This window comes from Acomys russatus, chromosome 5, assembly GCF_903995435.1.
Source record: "Acomys russatus chromosome 5, mAcoRus1.1, whole genome shotgun sequence".
Lineage (NCBI taxonomy): Eukaryota > Metazoa > Chordata > Mammalia > Rodentia > Muridae > Acomys > Acomys russatus.
In genome coordinates, this window is record NC_067141.1 from 44207687 (window position 1) to 44232838 (window position 25152).

Sequence of the window (25152 nt, forward strand, 5' to 3'; positions counted from 1 at the left end):
AAAAGCGTTTGTTATTGTTACATCTTTAGGCTTCATCAGAAGGTGCCACCGAACACGCCCTCCAGCAGGCTGTGGATGGGGAACTAAAGCCACTCAGTTTCTGTTCTCACAGAAATTAAGAGTTTAGTAGCAGACATTTAAAGCCAGGTCAAGAATTACTGTGCAATGTAGCCATACTGGAGGCTATTGAATGGTTTTGGATGAAGCACCAAGAGAATTTAGTCTCACGGAAAGGTTTATTTTTAGAAACGCACACCTGAAATCCCAAAACCTCAAGCTCCATTGCATTAGCAGCTATGGGGCTCAACTGTAAGGTTTTTCCTCACACCCCCCACCACCCGCGCTCAGCTCTGTTTACAAGACCCTTACATTGCTTCTCTGCTGGTCTCAGCCTTTGCTTTCGGGGAGTACATACTCAGGTGATGTTTCAACAAGAGACCCAAACACACACTGATAGAATGACCAAAACTAAACAGGGAAATGCCACCAGCAAACACTGACAGAAGTGAGGAAAGCACAGATCAGCCACATCTGTTTACGGGAAGGGAGAATGGGCTACAAGGCCAGAAAAGGGTGCACCAGCTTTTTATAACTGTTACCCTTCTTTTTTTCCTCCCTCCCTCCATTCTTCCTTCCTTCCTTCCTTCTTTCCTTTTTGCTTTTTTGCTTTTTCAGACAGGGTTTCTTTGTGTAGCCTTAGCTGTCTTGGACTCACTTTAAAGTCCAAGCTGGCCTCGAACTCACAGAGAATGCCCTGCCTCTGCCTTCTGAGTGCTGGCATTACAGGTGTGTGCCACCGCATCAGGCTATGTACTTTTCATCTAATGTACTAATAACGCCCAACATTTGTCCCAGAGGAATGAAAACTTGCACTACGTAAAAGCTGGGGCAAAAAGTTTTCACTGTAGCATACCTCAACCATTCAAAAAGCAACCCCATCCACAGCCCCATATTCTTCAGCAGGTTAGTATTAAGTCCGTATATTCATACCACAAAAGACCAATTGGCAGTAAAAAAGAGCGAACTATTGATACAAATCTGATGCTAATGACCTAAGAGCCTTATGATGGGTAAAAGCCACCCTGCACAGCTTCATGATGTTCACAGCACTTTTTGTAGTTTTTTTTTTTTTTCCTTTTCCTAAAGCCCAGGCTGACTTTGAACTTCTAATTTCTTCTGCCTCTGCCGCCCCAGCATTGGAACTATGAATGCATCTTCGTGATCATCTCTGTATACAATATTCTTGAAATGCCAAGTTATAGACATGAAAAACGTCCATGGTTGCCTGAGATCAGGGAAGCACTGCAAAAGACGGAGGTGGCTGAGGCTAGGAAAGGGTAGCCTGAGGCACGGTGGAGAAGGAACTGTTCCATACTTGAGCCTGGTGGGAGTGGTTATGTAAATCTACTTATGTACATAACTGCACGGAACCCACCCCCAGGACACATACATGCATACAAAACTGGAAAAATTAAGAAGACTGAAAGAACATATTAGTGGATTACATTCAAGTCTATTTCCTGGCTGTGAAGCACTCAAATTATGTACTAAGGTACACGTACATGTATGTACATTATGTAGGGCACATGAGGTGAAGGGCATATGTGATCTGTATATGACTGTCCCCAACTGTTGCATGTGACTCCATAAAAAAGAAGAAAAACAATACTGTATAGGTGGAAACACTTAGAATACTTGCAAATATACTCTTTTTTGTGTGTGTGATTCGTTTATTTGTCCAGCTATTCCAAACCTGATCGATTTTTATATTTTTATGGCATGAAAATAATTAATATTGTAGATAGCAAAAATCTAATGTAACTTAAAATAGTGAAGCAAATTAAATATATGCATTTACATTGCTTGTAAATAACCTATTTGGAAAAGGAATTCATCTGTCCTTTCTTTTTCATGTTATCTTTGTAAAGAAAAAATATTAGGTATGGTGGTGCATGACTATACTCAGCATCCCAGGTGGAGGTGGGAGGACCATGAATTTGACACTATGCCGTGGCACACCGAAAGAACACATGCTCCAAACCCTAAACAAATAAACAATAACAACAACAACAAAACCCAAACCATGAAAGCAACCCACCTCTAAAACTATCTAAGTTAATGACAAAAAAAACCCCAAAAAACAAAAAGGCCAATAAACAAAACAAAACAGAAGAAAGTGCATCTGGAGGATAAAGATTACTTATAATACCAGATTAACATGAAATAAGCCATGTTGCAGCCCACTCAGACACACCCAAGCTCGTGAACACCCAGTCCGTAAATCAAGAGCTTGCCGTGCGCTGCAGCAGCCCACTTTGCTCATCAAAATGTTCCAGCAGAACTGGCTTCATTACATTCTCAGGGCCTATTAATATTTATGATAACGGTGATTTGTGGAGAAAAAAAAAATCGATTCCATGCTACTGAAAAATTAATAACTTTGCTGCTTAACAAAGCATGATAATAAATGTACAATGACTCACGTAGGTCGTTAATTATCCAGCCAGTCCCTACTATGACTCCCACTTGAAGGATTAAGAAATATTTAGATTATAAACAGAAGTTCCCAGTAATAGACTTTGTCATCATTTCACTCTCCCTAGAGTACTCCCCAAATATTGTGAGATGTAATAATTTGTCAAATTTATGAAACCGCATGGGGCCCTAGATTTTTTTCATAGATAAATTACATCAGAGGGGAAAAAATAATCACAGTATATTAAAAACAAGTTCAAAACAATTCATAATTGCTATTCCAAAATTCATACATAAAATTTCCATTACAAGTCTTGTCACAATCGTCACTTTGTGCTATGCTCTGGCTGTGGCAGCAGTGTGCTCCTGTAGTGAAGTGACGTGGGTGCAGAGAGGCCTCAAGAAGGAACACTGGCTCCCCGAGGTGCTTCCAGCCTGGCTTGTGGAGAGTCAAAGCAGTTCTGCACATTTGCACAGCAAATGCTTTACCTACTGAGCTGTCTGCCCAGGCTCTGACTTCCTACAGTCCTCCTTTACAGATGCAGGAAGACAGGACCAAGGCTCCCATTGCAACTGAGCAGATTTCCCATCCAGCCCATTGCATCATCTTCTTCCCTTCCCAGTTGACCCTGAAATCAAAGGCCCCACAGCAGACGCCTGTAAGTCTTGCATTACAAGCAAGCCTGTTCACTGACAATGCAAACAGCTCCATTGGCTCCATCACTTCTTATGTAATGTGAACTTTAACCCTACCACCCCGCCCACCCCAGCACATCCTTTAAATAAACCAGCATAACTCTTCATTGTGTCAAATATAACCTGGAGGGGCAATCTGTCATTTGGATGTAAATTCAGATAGGAATCTGCTTATTGATCACACTAGTCTACTTCACTTCCTTTTTAATTTTAAAGTGGATAACCATCTGCCGGAGGAAAGAAACAAAGGTTGTTTACTGGAGGCTTTTCGTGTTACAATTAAGAGCCTTTAGAACCTCTTAATTTAAAACCCCAAGGAGAGAGAGGACACATACCTAAGGGATGCAGGGGCCAACGTCAAACAAAGGTCTCATGATTACAACATGGCTTCCATGGGGGGAAAAAAAAAATCACTGAAATATAAAATACACGCAAGCTAAACTAATGACTCACTGTGAGGATATCAAGTGCAGCTTTAGTCCCGAGTGATTCAGAGTGGAAATCATCTGCTTTATTAAATCCTCAATGCCACATTTGGCATGCATCTCAGCAAGCTGGATGTTCCCTTCAAAGGGACTGCAAGAGTGATTGGAGACGCAGAAGTCATAAAAGCCAGATTTCTTGAAGCGGCACCCATGCCTGCCTCTCTTTATCCTCAGATATGCCATTTATTATTCTTTTGTTCAAGTACAGTTTCCAAGAACTATTTGCTAATTACTGATTGAGCACCGGGCATGTAGAGACAAGGGCTAAGGCTTGATCCTCAGGCTTAAGGATCTGTACATGAGAAAATAACAGGGCATTAAATATCTCATGAGGGACGTAACGCTGGGATGAGAAGGAAGCGTAGCACAGTGTGCTCTTGGAGGAGGAAGGGGTGTCCCAGTGGTCCTGAGATGAGTAAGGAAGGGCGAGAAAAGAAGACAGGAAACTATGGTCTGGCAGAGTAAGCCAAGAGAATAAAGAGTATGCTAGGGGGCATGAGTGGGAAGTTGCCGACACTGAAAATGAGCGAAGAGGCTATTGAAACTCCAGATGAGCACTGAGCCCCCACGAAGGCAGATCCTAAAGGCGGATTCATGCGGTAACCAGGAGACAGGCTAGATGAGATGTGGTGATGAAAATGGGCAAGGGAGGGATAGAAGACATCAAGAGCCAGGGCACTGATTTGGGCAACTAGCTAGTGACCTGATGGTCATGTGGTCTGGACCAAGAAAGCCAAGGAGGAGGAGGAGGCTAACACAGCATATGGGAGAGCAGTTTTCACACGGAGGCACAGCTTGGCTTTTCTATCATGCTGGAAGCCTGAGGAGGGTTTGGATTCCTCCTTTCTGCTTGTGACAGCAAGTGACCTATGATGTCCTGGCAGGCACCATCACTCTTGCCCCGAGACAATTTCACTTACAGAAGCGGAGGGTCATCAGAGTGCACCAACATGAGTCCAATGGATAGGAAGTGCTTCAAGGAAGGGGACTAGCTCTTCACATATCCAACTTTCCCCCATCCACAGCTAGTAAAGACTAGCAATATAGGGACTGGGAAGGTCCTGCGTGGGAACCAGACTCAGCAGGTTGGAAGGATTAGTTTTTGAGAAGAGTTTTAAGTGGGGTGTGCTCCACAGGATGAAGTTGGTGAGGGACTGGCCATTACATAGGGAAGGCTGACACATATGGGTTTATGTACCACTGGGCAAACCAGACAGAGAGATGGTTCCCACCCCGCACCCATCCCCACCCCAAAGGGCCAGCTGTATGCTGAGGCCACGTAGCCCATTCCAAAAGAGTCCAGATAGAGCAGCTTGGGAAGCAATCCATAGGGAATGCGGGACAACACAGATTGGTTGGGCTGGCTCAGTGAGTCACAGGGCTCTCCCAACAGCACTCAGGCTAAGGGATCCCCCCAGTCTGAGATGTTATAGCAGGATATGAAAAAAAAGGATGGCGGGCGGGCAGAAAGCTGGGGAATACAGTAAGCAGTGAGCCGACTTCCTGTGTCTGTCCAGAAAGCCACAGAGAGGCTGGGGCCAACTGCTGGGGGCTCTTTATTCTGCATTTGTTTATTTTTAGTTCATTGTACACAGTGATAGATTTAATAATGAGATTTTCATCTAATTGTATCAAACATGACCATGTTCATCACCCCCACTATCCTCTCCTTCTTCCTCTTGTTGCTGACCCATTTCTGTTTCCAACAGAAGTCCCCTTCTGCTTCCACGCCATGCATGCATGTATATATTCTATATTGCACACATGAGAGAAATATGCAATATTGTCTTTCTGAATCAGTCTTATTTTGTTTAACAGGATGATCTTTAGCTTCATCCATTTTCCTGCAAATGACCTAATTTAACTCTTCTTTATGGTTGAATACAACACCATTGTGTATATAGATCACATTTTCCCTATCCATTCATTGTTGATAGACACCTAGGCTGATTACAAGCCTTGGCTATTATGATTTTTGCTGCAACAGACATGGGTCTCTGTGGTATGCTGACTTATGTTTCTTTGGGTAATATATTCAAGAGTAGCATTGCTGGATTTTGGTGGTTCTGTTTTTAGTTTTTGAGGAACCTCCATCCTGATTTCCATAGCACCTAGAGACTAACCTACACTTCCATCAACAGTGCAGAAGAGTTCCAGAGGTCTGCTGGGTTTGTTATTTAAAGCTCCAGTAGAGTTTTCATAACACTGGAAAAGGCTTTTGGCAAATATTTGGATGCATATCTCTCTTATCTCACATGCCTTTCCTAATTATTAGCACTACAGTGACAAACAACTATGGTCACTAGAGTATGTCATGCTATTTCATATCCAATATATATAGTTTTTTTTTTTTCTTCTTAGAAATAATGTTTCCACTGCTTTGCCTACTCAGAGAATTCTATTCATCCTTCAAAACTAAGCTATGACATCACCTACTCTGACCCTCACAATACACTGTCATCACCTCATCTCCCGTACTGTTTGGCAGTGGATCAAACATGGAGGTCACTCACCCCATGCTCAGCAATGAGGACATGTCCCGAAATGAGCCTGGCTCACCTTTCTCCCTTTGGAGAACTGCCACAATAATGTTCTAGGATTGGCTTATTTCTGGAGCCTCACGTAGACAGCTCACTCTGGCTGGTGCCACCCCAGGGCAAGTGAGCAAGACATGAGGACCAAGTCAGTAGTAGTGTTCCTCTATGGCCTCTGCTCCAGCTCTTGCCTCCAGGTGGTTCCTGCCTTGCTCCTCTTCATAGGTAAGCCAAATAAGACCCTTTGCCCTAACTAAGACAGCATCTATCAGATTTACAGAGCAGTCCATGACAAGCTTCAGGACCCTCAGTTACAGAACCCAGGACTGCCCAGTGCAGCTCCACCCCCAGAACCAGTGACTGGTTCCTGATCCCAGACAACTTGGTAGGTCAGGGTAGGTAGGTAGGCTCAGCATCTATATGTTCTTGTACCATAGGGATGAAAGCATTTCTGAAGAGAAAGCAAGTTCCGCTACTTAAGTCTTATTCAAGTTCAAGTGCAATTTGAGTACTTGACATTGGTTTCTACTTTTCTTAGAACAACAAACATGTTAAAAAAAAAAAAAAAAAAGAAAAAGATAGTCACATCTCCAGGGTCTCATTTTTGATGAAAAGTCATGTGTGACCTTGTTCTCTCAGGATTGGGTTCAGAAAACACACACACACACACACACAGACACACACACACTCATTCACGCATGCACATATGCATGCACAAATCCTATCCAATGGCATTTACATTTGACCTTTTCTTCCTGGCATAGAAGCATGTGGCCTTAGGAGACTGTTTTCAGTATTACTGAGAAAATACACACACACACACACACACACACACACACACACACACACACACACACACACACTCAGAGACAGAGGGTAAGGGGAAAAACAAATCTAAGACTGGACAGGCTGAGACTACTCTGGGGAATTTGGAAGTAACTTTTCACCCACATCCTGCAAGGGTAGAAAAAACACAAGATAAAAGGTTTCCATTAAAATGTGTGTATGTTTTCTTTTCTTTTTCTTTTTTTTTTCAAAGAAAAACATGAATCCTCCAGATAGCTGAATAGCTCTGCAGGATATTTTTTAGTTTGCTTGGTTCCCACTGTTCCTCCTATGACTTGTAAAAATATAACAATGGTAAAGACTCCTTAGAAGTTGGAGAGCTGTATAGAATTTTGTATATAGATGCAAAATAAGTTTAATTTTAGAAACATTGATATAGAATTCAAATTTAATATTATGCTTCACACACATTATATATATATTTCTGCTCTAATATGTGGTATTGTACCCATACAGCTCAATTATAATACAAGGTTTACTTTCAATATTTTGAAAGTGCTACTGCAGGCTGTTTCAGATAAATAAGTTACATAAGTTAATTATTAGTTGATCAAATCATGGTCATATCAATTATTAGTCTATTTTCATCACAAGAATATACACCCTAGGTGTAACAGATAGATATGATTATATAGAAAGATAAGGTAAAATAGATAAGGTCTTTAAAAACCTCAGAGACATACGGAATATGGAATTAAAAGATTTTTTAAAATTATTATTTCACAGATTCATTGACAGTGAGACAGGTTAATTTCTGACAACACCCAGCCTACCTCAAAGAAGATGATGAGCATCAAAGAACCTCCTTATGGAAATGGCTTCAAATGTGGCAAACAAGCCACTGGGCAAAATGTCTCCATTTCTGCTACAGACAGAATTCTGCCTAAAAATGGGCAAGCTTGGATGCAGGCAGAATCAATGGCTCGATAAGGCAGCCCAGTTAGGGGAAAGGGATCCAAAGGCAGGCAAGAGAGTCAGAGACAGCCCCTGCTCCATTTGTTAGGGGACCCACATGAAAACCCAGCTGCACATCTGTTACATATGTGTAGAGGGCCTAGGTCTGTCGCATGCATGCTCTTTGGTTGGTAAGTCAGTCTCTGGGGACTCCCGTAGGCCCAGGTTAGTTGATTCTGTAGGTTTCCTTGTAGTGTCCTTGACATCTCTGGCTACTCTTTTCTTTCTTCAAGACAGAGAGATTCTGACTATGTAGAACTGACTGGTCTAGAATTCTCTATGGAGACCAGGCTGGCCTCAGCCTGACAGAGGTCTGCCTGCCTCTACCTTCCCATGTGCAAGACTAAAAGCATGCACGCCTCCCCCCCCAAACCTGCCTTTATTACCTTCTTTTAGAAACTTCTTCTGCAATTGGGAGCATGACTATGCTGAATCAAAGGGGTCAGAGGGAGAAGGAAGTGGTTTCTGATGAGTCTTAGGCTGCCTGGCACACTATGAGCTCTCAGCCTGCCACCGTTATATAACAAAGTATGAGGCAATAATTATGCTAATAAGGAAAATGAGTCTAAGGGGCTATTGTCATGTGCTATCGTGCATTCTACAGCAGGGGGCAAGGACAAATCCAGAGAAAGTAGAATAAGTTTCCTCAGGGGCGACTCTCTGCTCTGCGTACTAGAGTGCTCAGCTCACCTTCCTCATCTGCAGTGTGGCCAGGCTGGATATGTGTGTGCAGGTCCTTTCTCCATCACAATAACATGTGTCATCTACCCAGGCCCAGGAGAGACCCAGAAATCCCCAGCCCGAATAGCACAGCCCTTATTTCTTGATGGGTCCAGACTAGTGGTACTATCAGTTTTCTAGGAAGCCTTTGCAAAGCCTAGGCCGAGCCTGCACCATCAAGGCTCTCTGCTCAGCCAAATAGCATCCAAGACTGCTAAATGGCTTGACTGGGCTTTCCAAGTCCATCCGGGTCAGCCCGTCCAAGAATATTTCTGGATGATATATTTATTAAATCGTCATGATCGTTCTTCAGGAGCTACCAGGATAATATCTCTATATTTTTCCATAAAAGGGCTTTTACCCACTTTTGCCATATCAGAACCTAAGGGGTTTGGCCATTTACCCTTATAAATCGGTATGATAAGGTATATGCATCACAGGCTGGGGAGTCTCCGCTTACTTCGACATTCACACTTTCACAGAGCACTCGCGCTAGCTTCCCTCCCCTTGCCTCACAGACCACACAGAACATTTGCCTCAAATATACAGCATTTGTTCTTCAAGGCTCAGTTCACAGTGGGTCCCCAGGGGGCCCTTCATTAATCTCGCTAAGTACATTTTCGCTAAACACGTCTCCTCAGTTGAAGTCCCATCTCATACAAGATTTGAATACGGCTTTCCTTGCTGGCTTCTGCATTAAATCTAAATTTCATTTCCTTCTCAGTTACCTTCCCCCCAAGGGAGGAAGGAATGTAAAAGTTCTCGTTTCCTTTTATCAAAGGAAGCTGGCAGAGATTATTATAAAAACCAACAAAGCTGTGTTAAGAGACCCCAGGTCATCCCCTTATCATCCACCATTTCCTCAAGAGATCTGGGGAGCCTGATTCAGCACTGGGCCTGGGAAAGACAAGACTCCACACTTGTAAAGGGGCCTTTCCTCATGGTTATGCTATGGGCATGTCGTAGCTAAAGCTCCTACAGTTGAGATTGTGTCAAAGGCAAGCAGAGACCCTTCCTTACCCGGCAGTCTCTCTGCAGCGTCTTCATAAGGGCATTGTATGTTTCTGTATCGAAATACAGGCCCTCGTGCATGTCCTGCAGGAAATCCAGGTCCTTAAACGTGGGGTTGGGTTTCTCCCTCTCTTTTCGGGACGCTCTTCGCTTGTATGTGGAGCCTTTTAGGTCATAGGTCAAATGCATCCTCATGGCACGCGGCAACACGTTGTTCATCACTACAATTCGGATGTTGATACCCCCTGACTGCATGCAATAGAGCCCATAGAATTTCGGCAGAAGAGTCCTTGGGTTCTGGTTTAAATTCTAGAATGGAAAAAAAAAAAAAAAAAAAGAAAGAAAGAAAAGGGAAAAAAGTTTCTCTGTTTCATTTTCACGAAGTAATTTTGCACTAACAGTGTGTTTTGAAGCTGATATGGCTGAACACAGGATGTGCTGTCAATGTCCACTGTAAAAAAAACCCAATTTCTAACTTATACTCCCTATACTTCCTGCCCTCTCCTCTCCCCAGCCCTCTCATTAGTCCCCTTTGCTCCCCTAGGAATTTTATTCTTTCATGTCACATATACATACACAGTTGAAATTTTTTGTTTTGAGATTGCATTATTATGTTATTTTCCCCTTCCTTCCTCTAAACTTTCCACATTCCTTTACTCTCTTTCAAACTCATGGCCTTTTCCCCCTTTAATTGTTGTTACTATATGCACACATATTTAATACAAATATATAGATATGTGTGTATATATATATATACACATACATACATACATACATACATGCATACATACATACACACACACACACCCTGATCAGTCTGCATTATGTTGCTTGTATGTTTTCAGGGATGACTACTTGCTATTGGATAACCAAATGATTGCTCACAATTTTAAAATTACACTTTAATTTATTTTTGTATGAACATGCAGGCATGCACATGCCATGGCATAAAAGTGCAGATGAGAGAACAAATGTGCCTGGCTGGATTCTTTCCTTCCACCCAGGGACTGAATCTAGGCTGCCAGGCTTGGTGGCAGGTGTCTGAACCTAAAGAGTCATTTCACTGTCCCTGCAAAATGATTTTTATGCATCTGAGAGTCACAAATGAGAGATGGGCATTTTTTTTTTCTTTTGAGACTGACTCAACTTGTTTAATATGATTACCTCCAGTTGCAATCATTTTCCCCCCTATAAATGACATGATTTCTTTCCTCCTTATGGCTGAAAAGAAGTTCCACTGCATATGTGCACCACATTTTCTTTACCCACTCTGCTGTTGATAGACAGCTAGAATGGATGGATGCACAAGTGTCTCTGTTGTCTCCAATGTCTTTCGAAATCTGTTCTTGGAATAGTAACATAAGCATTCTAAGCGCATAGCAGCAAAAATTGAATTAAACACTGACAAAAAGCTCCAAATTAGCTTCAACTAAACACAAAGAGCTGGCGGGTACTGCTGGTGACTATTCTCTAATGTAACTAAAGAGAAAATTAATTGCGGGAGTAAGTGGTGAATAGTTTTAAAATTTAATTCTGCTTGCGAAACTCTCTTTCTAAATGGTGAGAGCAGTTTGCAAGCAAACCTGTAAGACAGTGCATTCCCATTACCCTAATGAGTACCAAATACTACAAGATGTCAATATCTTTATAGGCATGGCTGATGAGAACTGCAGTTTTAGGAAGCTGAGTATCACTGGTTATTGTAGAAAGTAACTGTTCTTGGTGCATTTTGGCTACTCCCTCAATGATAATTTTGTGCTAATATCATTTGCTCATTCTTCTGTGTTTCATCCCTGCTGCAGTTCTTGATCCATTCTAGATTTCTAAAATTCCTTTTTTATATGGAGTAAATATTTCCTCCTAGTATGTGGCCTTTTTATTAGAGAACTAACTGTCTGAGTTAGGGTCACTCAGGCTGCTCTGATGGAACAGCATGACCCGAGCAACTTAGGGAGGAAAGGTTTTACTTGGCTTCCACTTAATTTTTTTTTTTTTTCTTTTGAGGCAGGGTTTCTCTGTGTAGCCTTGGCTGTCTTGGACTCACTTTGTAGATCAGGCTGGCCTCGAACTCACAGTGATCTGCCTGCCTCTCTTTGGCTTCCACTTATTTATCACTGCTCATGATAAAAAGCAATAAGTGAAGGAAGCCAGAGGCAGGAGCTGCTGCAGAGGCCATGGAGGGGTGCTGCTATAGTTCCCAGAGCCGCTAGCACAGGGATGGCCCCGCCCACAGTGGGCTGGACCCTCCTCTCTCCCATCAATCACTAATTAAGAAAATGCCTTACAGCCAGATCTTAGGGAGGCATTTTCTCAATTGAAGTTCCCTTCTTTCAGTTAATGCAAGTTGACACAAAATTAGCCAGCACACATACACATCTTTCATGCATTTTCATTGGCCCCAATTCCTCCTTCAATTCGCTAATTCGAGAAAACAACCGCTTTTACATTCTTCATATCATTTTATGTGGTTACATTAACCCTATGCTGATTATTTTTGTTATATAAATGTTATATAAATGCTTTGTCCTTTTTCAGAATCACATTTCTCTATTTATTATGCTTTTGTTTAGTTTGTTTTGGTAGCTTAAGGTTTTACATTTCTATTTCCTTCTAACTTTTAAAATAATTTTCAGCATTATGTTTGGTCTTACTTCATAAGCAATAAATTTTGTGTATGTAAGAGAGCTGATATAGGAATATAATTTCCATGAAGTTGACAGCTAAATAAGCTTTCCCTATTGAGTTTAAATCTGTCCTAGGGTAATAAAACACATTATCAAATATACGTGGGTCTACTTCCGGACACTTCACCCGAACCACTGGCCCATCTTTTGAAACTATAGTTATACAACACATAGCTTTAAAGAAGTCTCATTTTATTTATTTATTGTCTATGTGTGTGGGGTAGTAGTGGGGATGTATGTGCCATGCCACATGTGCGGAGGAGATCAGAGGACTACGTGGAAAAGTGAGTTCTCTCCTTTTGTCATGTAGGTTCCAGGGATCTGACTTAGGTGGCCAGGCTGGGTGGCAAGCGCCTTTACCCCCTGAGGCAGCTCGCTGGTCCGTTATACCACATCTGAAACACTACCTGACGCTTTACAGACTTTTGGTACAGGTTATGCAGGCACCTTGTGTTTTCCTTGTCCGTGTATGTGTGTGGTGCTTGGTAAATGCCTGCATGTATTTGTGCTTGCATGCATGTGGACACCTGAGTGTGCGCATGCATGTGGAAGCCAGAAGTTCATATTGTCTTCCATCACTGTCCTTTCTACCTTACATATTGAGGCAGGGTCTTTTATTTCAACCCAGAGCTCATGTATTCTGCTGGTTTAGCCAGCCTTTCTTTCTAGGTCAGATTGGCCTGCTGCATGTCTGTAGGGGAATTGTCTACACTGTGGGTGTTGCCATCGCTAAGTAGGTGGTCCAGGGCTGTATAAGAAAGCTAGCTAAGCATGAAACTGTGAGTAAGCTAGCAAGCAACATTCCTCCGGGTTCCTATTTGCAGGTTCCAGCCTTGATCTCCTGCCCAGACTTTTGGGATTATGAGTAATGTAAGTGATATAAGTAATGTAAACCAAATAAATCCTTTCCTCTCCAGGCTGTTTTTGGTCCGAGTGTTTTATCATAGCAACGGGACAGAAACTAGAGCACACTTGACACGTGTATACACACACATATCATTATAACTTGCTCATACATAGATGCACCCTCCCCTCCCTATCTCTGTTCCCTGGCTTGATGATCCGCCTCCTCTCCAGATAGTCCCAGATTCACTATCATGTCAGACAGATTCAAGTATTTTGGAGTTTTGCTTATCACAGTTTTTCCTGAACTCATTATTATTCCTATGTTAGACTGTTTGTAACTTGTTTCCCAAAGAGAATTATAATGTCTTCCTATACATATTTTTTTTCTAATAATTTTCACCATAAATTATTGTCATTATAAGCAGGGTCTTTCCCCCTTATATTCTCCTCCAGTGTCTTCTATATAATGAAATATAGTAGGAATCTACCTGAAGACAAATTTATCTTATATTTTGCAATTCAGAAGGACTCTAGTTATTTCTAGAAATGTATGGTTTATTTTCATTAATTTTAATTTATGTGTAAGCATGGGTGCCACGCTATGCATGTGTGTGTGCTCCCAGAGGCTGGAAGAGGTTACCACACTCCTTGGAGTAGAGTTATAGATAATTGACTGCTGGGAACATAGCTCAAGTCCTCTGGAATAGCAGCAAGTGCTCTCAACCACTGAGCCATCTCTCTAGCTCCTGGCTTATTTTCCTGAAGATCGTCTCATGTTCAACTGTGTCATGCGAACATTGTTCATACTCTTCTCTGTTCCAGAGACTTCTCACGAAGTCACCCTGAGATTCAAGCACAGTTGTGAGGGGAATCAATGATGGTGGGGCTCCTCCTCTCCTCCCCCAGATTTTACATGGATCTCCCTTCCCTGCCCCCTGTGAGACAGGTCCTTATTCTGAAGTATAGGCTGAACTTAAGAGTAATTTTCTGCCTTGGCCCCTCACATGCTTGATTAGAGGTCATCATCATACCTGGCTTCTATGAACTCTTAGACATTGATAAATGAAGAACCTATGTGTGTGTTTACCTACCTACCTACCTACCTACCTACCTGGAGGTATGGTCTTGTTGGAGAAGGTGAGCCACTGGGAGTGGGCTCTGAGGTTTCAAAAGCCTATTCCAGGCCCAGTCTCTCTCTCTCTCTCTCTCTCTCTCTCTCTCTCTCTCTCTCTCTCTCTCTCTCTCTCTCTGTTGCATGCAGATCAGAATATAAAGCTCTCATCTTACTGTTCCAGTGCTATGCCTGTCTGCTTCCCATCATGATGATGGTGGACTGACCTTTTACAAGTGTAAGCATGCTCTCAATTAAATGCTTTCTTTTCTAAGAGTTGTCTTAAGCCAGGCATGGTGGTGCACGCTTTTAATCCCAGCACTCGGGAGGCAGAGGCAAGCGGATCGCTGTGAGTTCAAGGCCAACCTGGTCTACAAAGTAAGTCCAGGATAGCCAATTGCCATGCCGTCCAGACTAAGGAAGACCTGGAAACCCTGGGGTCATGTAAGCCACAGTCACAGCCGCATCGGTAAGCACCCTGGAGGCTGCAGGAATGCTGGAGGCATGCATCACCACAGGATCAACTCCGACAAATACCTTCCAGGTGACTTTGGGAAAGTTGGTGTGAGGCATTACCACTTAAAGCGGAACCAGAACTTCTGTCCAACTGTCAACCTGGATAAGCTGTGGCCACCAGTCAGTGAGAAGACATGGGTCAATGCTGCAAAAAACAAGACTGGAGCCGCTCCCATCACTAATGTTGTGCGATTGGGTTAGTACAAAGTTCTAGGGAAGGGCAAGCTCCCTAAGCAGCCAATCATTGTGAAGGCCAAATTCTTCATCAGAAGAGCTGAAGAGAAGATTAAGGTGTTGGAGGTGCCTGTGTCCTGGGGGCTTAAATTAATTAAATTTAATTAAATGCTAACATGTTCCATGTAGAAAGAAAAAGAGAGTTGTCTTGGTCACAGAGCTGTCTTGGTCACAGCAATAGAAAAGTAACTATGACCGCCTGTTTAACCCATGGGCCTGAATTCTGGCATGCAGTATGTACAAAAAGCTATTACAGATTGGGTGCTGGTGTATGGTGTAGGAGCTGGAGTGTAGCCTCTGGTAGGCTGACCTCAGCAGCTCTCTCCCTCAAATCGCCTGCCTTCCTTTCCAGTTTATCTTTGCTTCAGTTGCCTCATTCTGGCACCAACAACAGTGCCTAAGACTGCTGTGAGGGTTAAAGGAGCCAATGGGAACAATGCCCAAAGCCTTGCTTAACTAGACAAGGCATCAATCAGTGTCACCATGGATAGTATGTCCACCACTGGGTGCCAAGAGCATTACCTCTTGTCTCTTCCTTTATCACTACAGCTGCGCCACACAGACCCTGTTTTCCAGCTTTTAAGGGCTAAGGGAGCACAGGATCATCAGCAGCAAGGTGAGGACTGAGCTGCACTTAAGCAGTGATTCCACAGCTATGCTCCATCTCTCAGTTTTCCTTCACATCATCTCCCCTGTTGATACAGGGCCTCTCCGTGTATTCCAGGCAGGCCTTGAAATTGCAGTCCTTCTGTCTCAGCCTCCCAAACGCTGGGAAAACAGGTGTGCACTACTGTGTTCGGTTACTACTTCTTAGAATTAAAGAATTTACTATTACTTTTCTTCTTCTTATCATCATCATCTTCTTCATCATTATTATTGTTACTAGCACACACACACACACACACACGCACATGTGCACATGCGCGCGCATGCACACACACACACACACACACACACACACGCACACACATATATATGATTTGTGGGCACATACATGCCATGATAAGAGGATGATTCTGTGGGACTGGTTTTCTTCTTTTACCACACGAGTTCTGGGGATTGAGCTCAGTTTATCAGGCTGTGTAACAAATGCTTTCTCCCACTCACCTATCTTGCTGGCCCCTGGCAATTACATCTTAAAGTGTATCCAATGAATGTCACAACATGGTCTAAATACAAAGAAGGGAAAACACACAGGAACAAAGCCCTCCAAAGAAAGTCATAAACCTAATTGCAGAAACTGCAGCAGCGTGAAGCCCCTTACCATGTAATAGCCTGGCAGCAGCTTCTGCAGGAACTCGGCTTCCTTATGCTGAACGGTTTTGATGATGAACTCATCATCGCTGGTCAAAAAAAACAAGGACCCACTGGCTCCAGGATTGGACAGTTCTATCAGAGGTTCACTGCAGATGGAGTACTGAAAAAGCAAAAAAAAAAAAAAAAAAAAAAAAGCAAAAACATATACAAAAAGCATTTTATATGCGTGTGTGTATGTATGTATGTATGTATGTATGTATGTATGTATGTATGTATGTATGTATGTATGTACTCATTTATGTATTCACAGTGCTGGACTGAACCCAGAACCTTGTCAGGCTTGGTAAATGTTCCCCAATGAGCTATGATGCCCGTTCCTAATCAAATATTTAAAGCAAATTTTTGATCCCGGGAAAAGTGTCTGCAAGCCTGGGGATCTGCATTTGGAGCTCCAGCAGCTATATATAAAGCTGGGTGGGGTGGCTGAGACAGGAAGATGGGTCCCTGGAGCTGTCTTGATGAATCTGTGGAGTCAGTTTAGTGAGAGGTCTTGTCTCAAAATAAGATGAAGAACGAAGAGTAGAGGAAAACATCTGACGCCGACTCTCGCCTCCACACCCACATATGTGGCCACACAAGCATATGTGCACATAAGAACATGTACACATGGACACACCAAACATATATAAACTATATAATTTTATTTGAGATGGAATCTCTCTATGGAGGCCAAGATGATCTAAAATTGATGATCATCCTGCCTCTACATCCCAAGTGCTATAATTATAGACCTGTGTCACCATGCATGGTTAAAGTAGCCTTGCATTAAATGCATATATATGGGCATGCACATGGGTACACAAGGAGAACCTTGGGTACCATCCTCAACATCTGGATAGGGATTCTAGATTCACTGCATGCATTGTCTTTGATTGGTACAGTAGGTTGAGCTGACCTGCCTGTGTCTTGTGAGATTGTTAAACAGGAACGCAGCAGAAGGCGCTCTGTTTACAGCAAGCCCGCGAAGACCCAGCGGAAGGCCCAGTGCCCATGCATATGCATCGACTCAACACAGACCCTGTCTCTTCTCTTTCCTCTGCTCTCCCAGGGGACACTCTGCATGGTCACTGCCTCAACAGAGGATGATGTGGCACCTGCAGCTTAGGACTCCAGGGCTCCGATGTGTCTACCATTGTAATTGATATCTCTACTTGGTTACAGCTCAGAACTCCACATGTGACAAGCATGCATTCAAGTTCACATCAAGGCTATGATGAAATTGTATGGCTTTGCTAGGGATGGTGGCACATGCCTTTAATCCCAGCAGAGGTAGGTGGACCTCTGTGAGTTCATGGCAAGCCTGGTCTACAGAGTGAGTTTCACGAAATAGAAAGAAAGACCATGTCTCAAAAAGCAAACAAAAAATTATACGGCTCTTTTGTTGTAATGAGAATAATGTTTTTTGTTTGTTTTGATTTTTGTTTTTTCACCACAGCCAATTCAGCTTTTGGCCAGATAATATGTTTAGTGAGTAGAAGATGGGCAGTATTCCAGTCTCCATTCCTCCCATTCCGCCAGGTGTGACTTTAGCAGTGTACACCACACACAGCAGAAAATCGCATCTCTAAATCATCTGGCTCCCGTCTTTTGCCTTTCCTCTATTTCCTTATCTTCAAGGATGACACACTATTTGTCTTGTTTTCCAAGCCGGAACCTTGATACTTCACATTTCCTTATTTGTATCCAAATGCTTGATTCTGCCTCCCTCCTTCATACCATCTCCCCTGCCAAGACCCCAAGGTCAAGGCTTTTTTTCAATCAACTTCTATCTATGGCATGCTCCTCAACTCAAATACAACTCTTATCCCCTCCAGTGTCCTCTCCTCTGGAAACCAGGGGTCTTTCCAAATGTAAATTTGAGCTCGATGGTCATCTCTTCACATCTTGCCATGGCTTCTGACAGCAAGTTCATGGCCACAAGTGGCCCAGTGCTACTGTCCAGCTGTCTCACTCATCAGTCCCTTCGTGAGGCTCCCTCATCTCATCTTCTCAAAGGTGACATAAACTCTTGACTCCAGGCCTTTTCACTTTGTATTTCTGAAGTGTTGGGGGTGGAATCCAAGTCTTTACGCACACTATGCAATGTTCTACCACCGAGCTACGTTCCCTGAGATAAGGATCCAGCCTCATTATCCTGCATGAGAATAACCAGGTTGTTACTTATTTATTTTTCATTTCATTTCATTTTTTTTTGAAAATTTGTCTCACTTTTATTTTATGTGTATGAGTGTTTTGCCTGAATATACCATATGACTGGGCACCACATATATGCAGTACCCATGGGGGCCAGAGGGTGATGGAGCCCCCCGACAGTAGTGCTAAAGAGGGCTGTGAGGTGTCAAGTGGGTGCTAAGAATAGAACTCAGGTCCTTTGCAAGAGCAGCCAGTGCCTTTAACCACTGAGCTATCTTGCCAAGCCCCTGATAACCAGTTTTCCCAACACAATTGATAGAAGAGACTGCCCTTCTCGTATTGTGTGTTCTTGATATAGTTGTTGACAATCTATTGGCGGTAGACGTGCTGGTTTATTTCTGATCGTTTATTTCACTGGTTCTTCTTCTTCTTCTTTTTTTTTTTTTTTATTCCGCTGGTTCATGGATCTGCTTCCTCTTCCCAGAACCACAATCCTCCATTTAATATAGTGTCATAGCACACGGAACCCTGCCTCGAAGATGCAGGCAGCTAAAAATAAGGTTGAAAACTCCTCGGTGCATTTTGTGAGGGTGGTGGGTGGGGAGAGGCACAGAATCACAGGCGTAGCAAGGGAGATAGATGACAAGGACTAGTGAAAATGGCCACAGGCAGTTTGCAGATGCCATCTTGCTTTGATGGCTTCACGGACATGTTTGTGCATGGGAGACATGTTTGTGCAAGAAGAGAAAGAAGCACAAGTGTTTATTTCTAAGCCATTGGCAACTTCTATCTTTCCCCTTCTCTCTTCTGTACTTTTTGAAAAAAATGATACATATATATGTAGCATAAAAAATTTTGTATCTCAAAATTCTCTATCAGCACTGACCTATTATGGGGATGACTTGCTCAGTTCTTTGTCAACTACTCTTCCATTATGTCAATTAGAAAACTATTGATGGTCAGTTGTTTGGCCTAATTTGGTAATGTTTTGAGTTAACATTATGGATAGCACACCACCAGTGTGTAAGTAACGGAGACTATGATACCAGAAAGGATATGGATTCCACTCCAGAGCCCTAGAGCTTCATTGCCATGTCCTCAGCAACTTCTAAAAGGCTGATTTGAAACGACAAAGAGAATTGAATTGGCCACGATCAGAAAGTCCCCATGCCCAGGCATTTGTGAAAGCTGCTCAAATGTATGCCTCTCCCCCTGCCAATTTTCTGCAAGGCCTCCCTGCTGTACCTACCGGAAAGAACGTACAACCCAGGGGGCTCTGCCATGCAACCTAACAATGTAAACCTGTACCACATGTCACAGATGAACTCGCCTCCTACTTCCCTGATGCTGTACAACGCTCACTGGGCTTTCACTCTTACTGGTGTAGGTAAACCTAAAAGTTCCCACGAGCAACTCCTATGAGTTACACTGGATTTGTGAATAGCTGGAGGGGAAGTAAAGAGCAAACAGCTTGTCGCTGCAGCAGAGATGGACACACCCTGAGCCTCTTGTTGGGAGGTGCTTGTCTAGGAAAAAAAAATATGCACTTGGAAGCACTGTGTCCCGCTGCCTCCCTATCCAAATCACACACGCTTAGACCTGAAACATGTAATCAGCAAAGCACACGGAGAATTTTAATGAAACTGAGAACACAGACACAATAACTCTGGCAAAAACCCAGACACCACAGCACAAAACTAACAAGGGTGCGATTTCAAATCTATCTACGAACCTGGCAATCACTCATTAGTGGTCTCTTCTCTCTTTCCCCCACTCACAGCCACGTATCCTCACAGTGTGGGTCTCAACGGCCCCACTTGACAGACGCTGGGACTCGGTATTTGTGTCACACCCTTTGTTTCCTTACAGGGACCCTTTGGAGCCATGTGCTTTGTTTGCTTCAAAATGTACGTTGAGAGATGGACTGGACTTGTCTCAGCTGGGTTCTTCAGGATGGACAATCACCCTGTGATGGCTGGAGAGCGGCTACTGGGGGACCATGCTCACTGCCTGTGACTTGGTGGGTGGACAGAATCTTCAGCACACCTGGAGACCAGGCACACCGACGAGGACCTTTTCATTGGTTTCATCTCCCAGGCTCCATTGTAAGTCCTACTCAATGAAGAATACTTCTCCGGCTTAAAGACTCATTAAAGAACGCGTGTAAGCTGTGTGAGAAGCAAGCAACCGTGTGTGGTCAGAAGTGCTCAGGCTGAGCTTCCCAGGCTGTGAGGCAATGGCCATCGTAGGCCTGAGATGAGCATCTTGTCACACCAGACCCAGTTCTGTAACAGATGCCTTTATTAGCCAGCTGTGGTATCGCTTTGGCTGCTCACAAGTTTAACGACATCCAGAAGGAATTACCAAATGACTAGAAACCCAAGAATTTTCCTTCCACCTCCAGAACAGGCACATATGCTCGAGCTAGGGGTGATGGTGTGTCACCAGTATTTCAGAGGGGCAGTGAGGCAGAGAGAGCCACTGGGACTTGCAGAGGTCAGGATGCTCAGATGCTTCATCATCTCTGTCTTGTAGAGACTTAGTTGTGCATCTTGTATCACTGTGAAGAAATCCTGACTTTCTGGGTTGGGGTAACTGGCTCGGTGTGTAAAAGTGCTTGCCACAAACCTGTGGCAGATACAGTGGTGTCTGTTAATGCCAGCACTCCTTCCAGGAGATTGGAGGTGGAGACAGGAGACTATCCCAGTAGGTCACAGCCAACGAGTGCAGGGCAGCTAGTACAGAGTATAGTGGCAAGCAATGAAAGAAACTTCCTCTCCATTCAAGGTTGTTCTCTGACCTCCACACACAGCGTAGCATGTGTATGACCTCATGCAGAAATACAAGCATGTGAATACCACACACACATATGTACACAAAGAAATCATAATTTTCTAAAGGACCAACTAAAGAGATGGGGTTTTATGAGAAGGGAGCAGACACCAGCTTTGAATTTTTCTCTTCATATCTTATTCATTTTTGTAAGATGAAGTCAAAGCATTCTATAGCACTGACAAACGCTGTTGCACCAACCCCGAAAGGCACTGTTCCAGGGTGTCCCAAAGTCTTACTGAGATAATCCAGGGACAATAGTGACTGTTAGAGGCAGCCTTTCTATGGTTCCTTTAAAAACATCTTTTTAAAAGCTCCAAGGTGTTAACAGTGACTAATTTATGAGGTGAGCAGCTCTTCTAAACAAAAACTGCGCTCTCAAACCCGGCATGGTGGTGTAAACCTTTAATCCCAGGACTTGGGAGGCAGAGGCAGGTGGGTCACTGTGAGTTCAAGGCCAGCCTGCTCTACAAAGTGAGTCCAGGACAGCCAAGGTTACACAGAGAAACCCTGTCTCGAAAAACCCAAAACCATAAACAAAACCAAACATTGAGCTCTCTGAATAGAAACAAGAGAAACCTGAAGATTATACTGCACATCACACACGGGCTGCTGTGTCTGTGCCTCCTGTTATGATGGAGGGAGGACAGAGAGAAGAGACAGAGATGAGGACAGAGTGTTCCCCCTATACATGTGAAAATATGTTTAAAAAGAGACTGCAGGGTCTGGTGGTAGTGGCACATGCCTTTAATCATAGCACCCAAGAGGCAGAGGCAGAGACAGAGGCAGAGGCAGGTGAATCTCTGAGTTGGAGGCCAACCTGGTCTACAGATTGAGTTCCAGGACAGCCAGGGATATGCAGAGAAACCTTGTTTTGAAAAAATAAGAGAGAGAGAGAAAGAGAGAGAGAGAGAGAGACAGATACAGACACACACACACACACACACACACACACACACACACACACACACACACACAGAGAGAGAGACACGGACGGACGGATGGACAGACAGACAGACAGACAGACAGAGACAGACAGAGAGTGATTTCAGGAAGAAATGTGGAGAACAAAACTAGCCAGCTTCTTTTAAATGTTGTCTGAAATTACAGGTCAAAATGAAAGGTTGTGTATAAGACCTGAGACCCGTGGATAAGGTCTGAGATAAGACCAATAAAACAGGGAGACATTCAAATAGAATCTAATCAGTAAAACTCACAAGTCTTTTAAATTAATTATAAGGTATCTGTTAGGCTAATTACCCAAAGCGGTAATATCACAGTTATTGAAGTATTAACTGTCACAGCAGATTTTATAACTATCTGTTAAGAGCTATGGCATCAAATTGCATTTTTGAAGCCAAATATGTAAACATCATAAAACTTGGAAAGTCTACTATGTTCCCGAGGTTCCTAAGAGACAGGCACTTGTCACTGCTGCTATTTTAGATAACGTCATGCATTCTGTAGAAAGGAAAAACGACCAGCTCTTACCAAGTAATCATCAGGCTTGATACCAAAGAGTTCTCGGAAGTATCGGAAGGCCAGTGGAGCGTAGGTCTTAAACCTGAAGTCTGGGTAGTGATGTGCTGGGGTCAGATTGCTCCCTTCACTGCAGTTCAGGAAATGAGAGAGAGAGAGAGAGAGAGAGAGAGAGAGAGAGAGAGAGAGAGAGAGAGAGAGAGAGAGAGAGAGAGAGAGAGAGAGAGAGAGAACATTAGCAAAGACAATTTCGATTTCAAATTCTATCTCTATTAGCCCTGGGCCAATTTAACCTCTAGAGAAAAATTACTCTCTGCTCATAGGGGTTGTGAAGTTCCCTTTCACAACGACCACCAACACACCTTGACATGGTGAGGGGCCACTCCACACTGGCATCCCCTGCCAATCACAGGTGGGGGTGGGGGTGTCAGTGTCAGACATTCCTCCTCTCTCCACTTTTCCTTCCTTGGGAAATTACCAGTCTTCTCTAGTGAAATCCTATTACGATGTTTTAATGAGATCTTGAGCTTAGTGTGGACCATTTCTTGGACCTGAATGTTAGATACTGGATAAATAATTATAACTAGAAACACTTGAAATAGTTAAAAAGGATTTTAAAAATATATTTTGGTTATATCTGTATGGGTGTTTTGTTTAAATAATTTACGTTTGTGCACCACATGCGTGCACTGCCCTCAGAGACCTGACGAGGGTGTCAGATCTCCTGGAACTGGAGTTAATGAGTTGTGAGCTGGCACGTGGGTGCTGAGAATTGAACCACGTCCCCTGGAAGGGCAGCCAGATTCTTAACTACTGAATCATCTTTCCAGACCTCATATGAAATAATTTTTAAAATAGCCTATGACCAAAAGCAGTGTGGCTCTCAACTTTCCTAATGCTGTGACCCGTTAGTACAGTTCCTTATGTTTTGATGACCCCAACTATAAAATTATTTTTGTTGCTACTTCATAACTGCAATTTTGCTACTGTTATGAATTGTAATATAAATATCTGATACACGGGTGGTCTTAGGCAACGCTTGTGAAAGGGTTCTTTGACTCCCACAGGGTCATGGCCCACAGGTTGAGAACCACTGATGTAGGTGAGAAGAACTGTCAATTCCCATCTCAGTATAGTCCCACAGCTCATAAACGGTTACAGGGCTGTTTCTCTCCTTGGGGTTAAGTAAAACAATGGAATTTGTTATTATTAAAATTGTGTGTGTGTGTGTGTGTGTGCGTGCAAACAAAATGATATATATACATACATACATACACACACACATGTGTGTGTGTGCATGTACATTAGTGTACCTCCAGGTCGAAGAGGTGAACATTGTTCCCTCAAAAAATATAATTCTGTGTGTTGTGCTGTCTGTGGTATATGTACTTGTTAGTGTGGCCATGCACATGCGAATATGTACATGTGCATGTGTGTGTATGTGTGTACATATGTGCATGTACATGTAGGGGGCAAAGGCTCATACACCGTGCCTTTCTTCAACTGTTCTCCCCTTTATTTGAGACAAGGTCTCTTAGTGCACCTGAAAGTATCAAGGCAGCTATGCTGGTTGGCCAAAGAACCTGACCCTTTCTCTCCAGCCCTGGTTTACAGGCACCTGTGTTAAGCCAGGTAATTGTCCATAAGGATGGAATGATCCTTAAGCTGTGCTCTCAGCTTTTGGAGCACAGCTGCCAGAACGAAGCATAATCCACAACACTATCTCCTACAAAAGAGAAGGGAGCAGCACAGATTCTTATGGGCAAAGAAGCCTGAAATACTTCTCCAGAGCTGTGTGACTATAGGACAGAAAGAGCAGAACTTCGGGGCCAGGAACCCTGGGTTCAAGTCCCAGCTTTACCATTTACTTGTGTGTTAAGTGACTTAAGAGCTTAGGGGTATTAATTACTTTATATGCCAATTTTTTTTAATGTGAAAGGTATTAAGAATAAGCTAGGCGGTGTGGGGGTGTACACCTTCAATTCCAGATTTCTGGAGGCAGATGCAGGCAGGTCTTCTCTGTGAGCTCGAGGCCAGCCTGGGGTATTTAGTCAGTTCCAGGACAATGAGAGCTACTCAGTGAGACCATGTCTCAAAAACCGATTAAGCTAAATTATAATCATATACATTGTACACTACATGAACAAAAGCATGTTTGGTTGACAGCAGGTATCTAAAGCTTGCTTTCCATTGCCACTTCAAATTCATGGTGCATGGTACAAATGGTATAAAATATCTTTCTGCTCTATGCCACCAGTAATGAAAATTTATCTAGAGTG

The 25152-nt window shown here is 43.2% G+C and overlaps 1 protein-coding gene and 1 pseudogene across 1 annotated transcript in view; one reads left to right on the forward strand and one right to left on the reverse strand.

Annotated features, from left to right (window-relative positions):
* Window positions 1-25152, reverse strand: part of Pip5k1b (phosphatidylinositol-4-phosphate 5-kinase type 1 beta) — a 146110-nt gene that overhangs the window by 72034 nt on the left and 48924 nt on the right. The window contains exons 4-6 of the mRNA XM_051146270.1: window positions 22886-23003; window positions 16377-16529; window positions 9731-10030 (exon numbers count right to left, since the gene is read on the reverse strand). Coding sequence (XP_051002227.1) covers window positions 9731-10030; window positions 16377-16529; window positions 22886-23003 — 571 coding nt within the window. The remainder of the gene's footprint in view (window positions 1-9730; window positions 10031-16376; window positions 16530-22885; window positions 23004-25152) is intronic.
* Window positions 14765-15201, forward strand: LOC127189443 (60S ribosomal protein L27a-like; annotated as a pseudogene).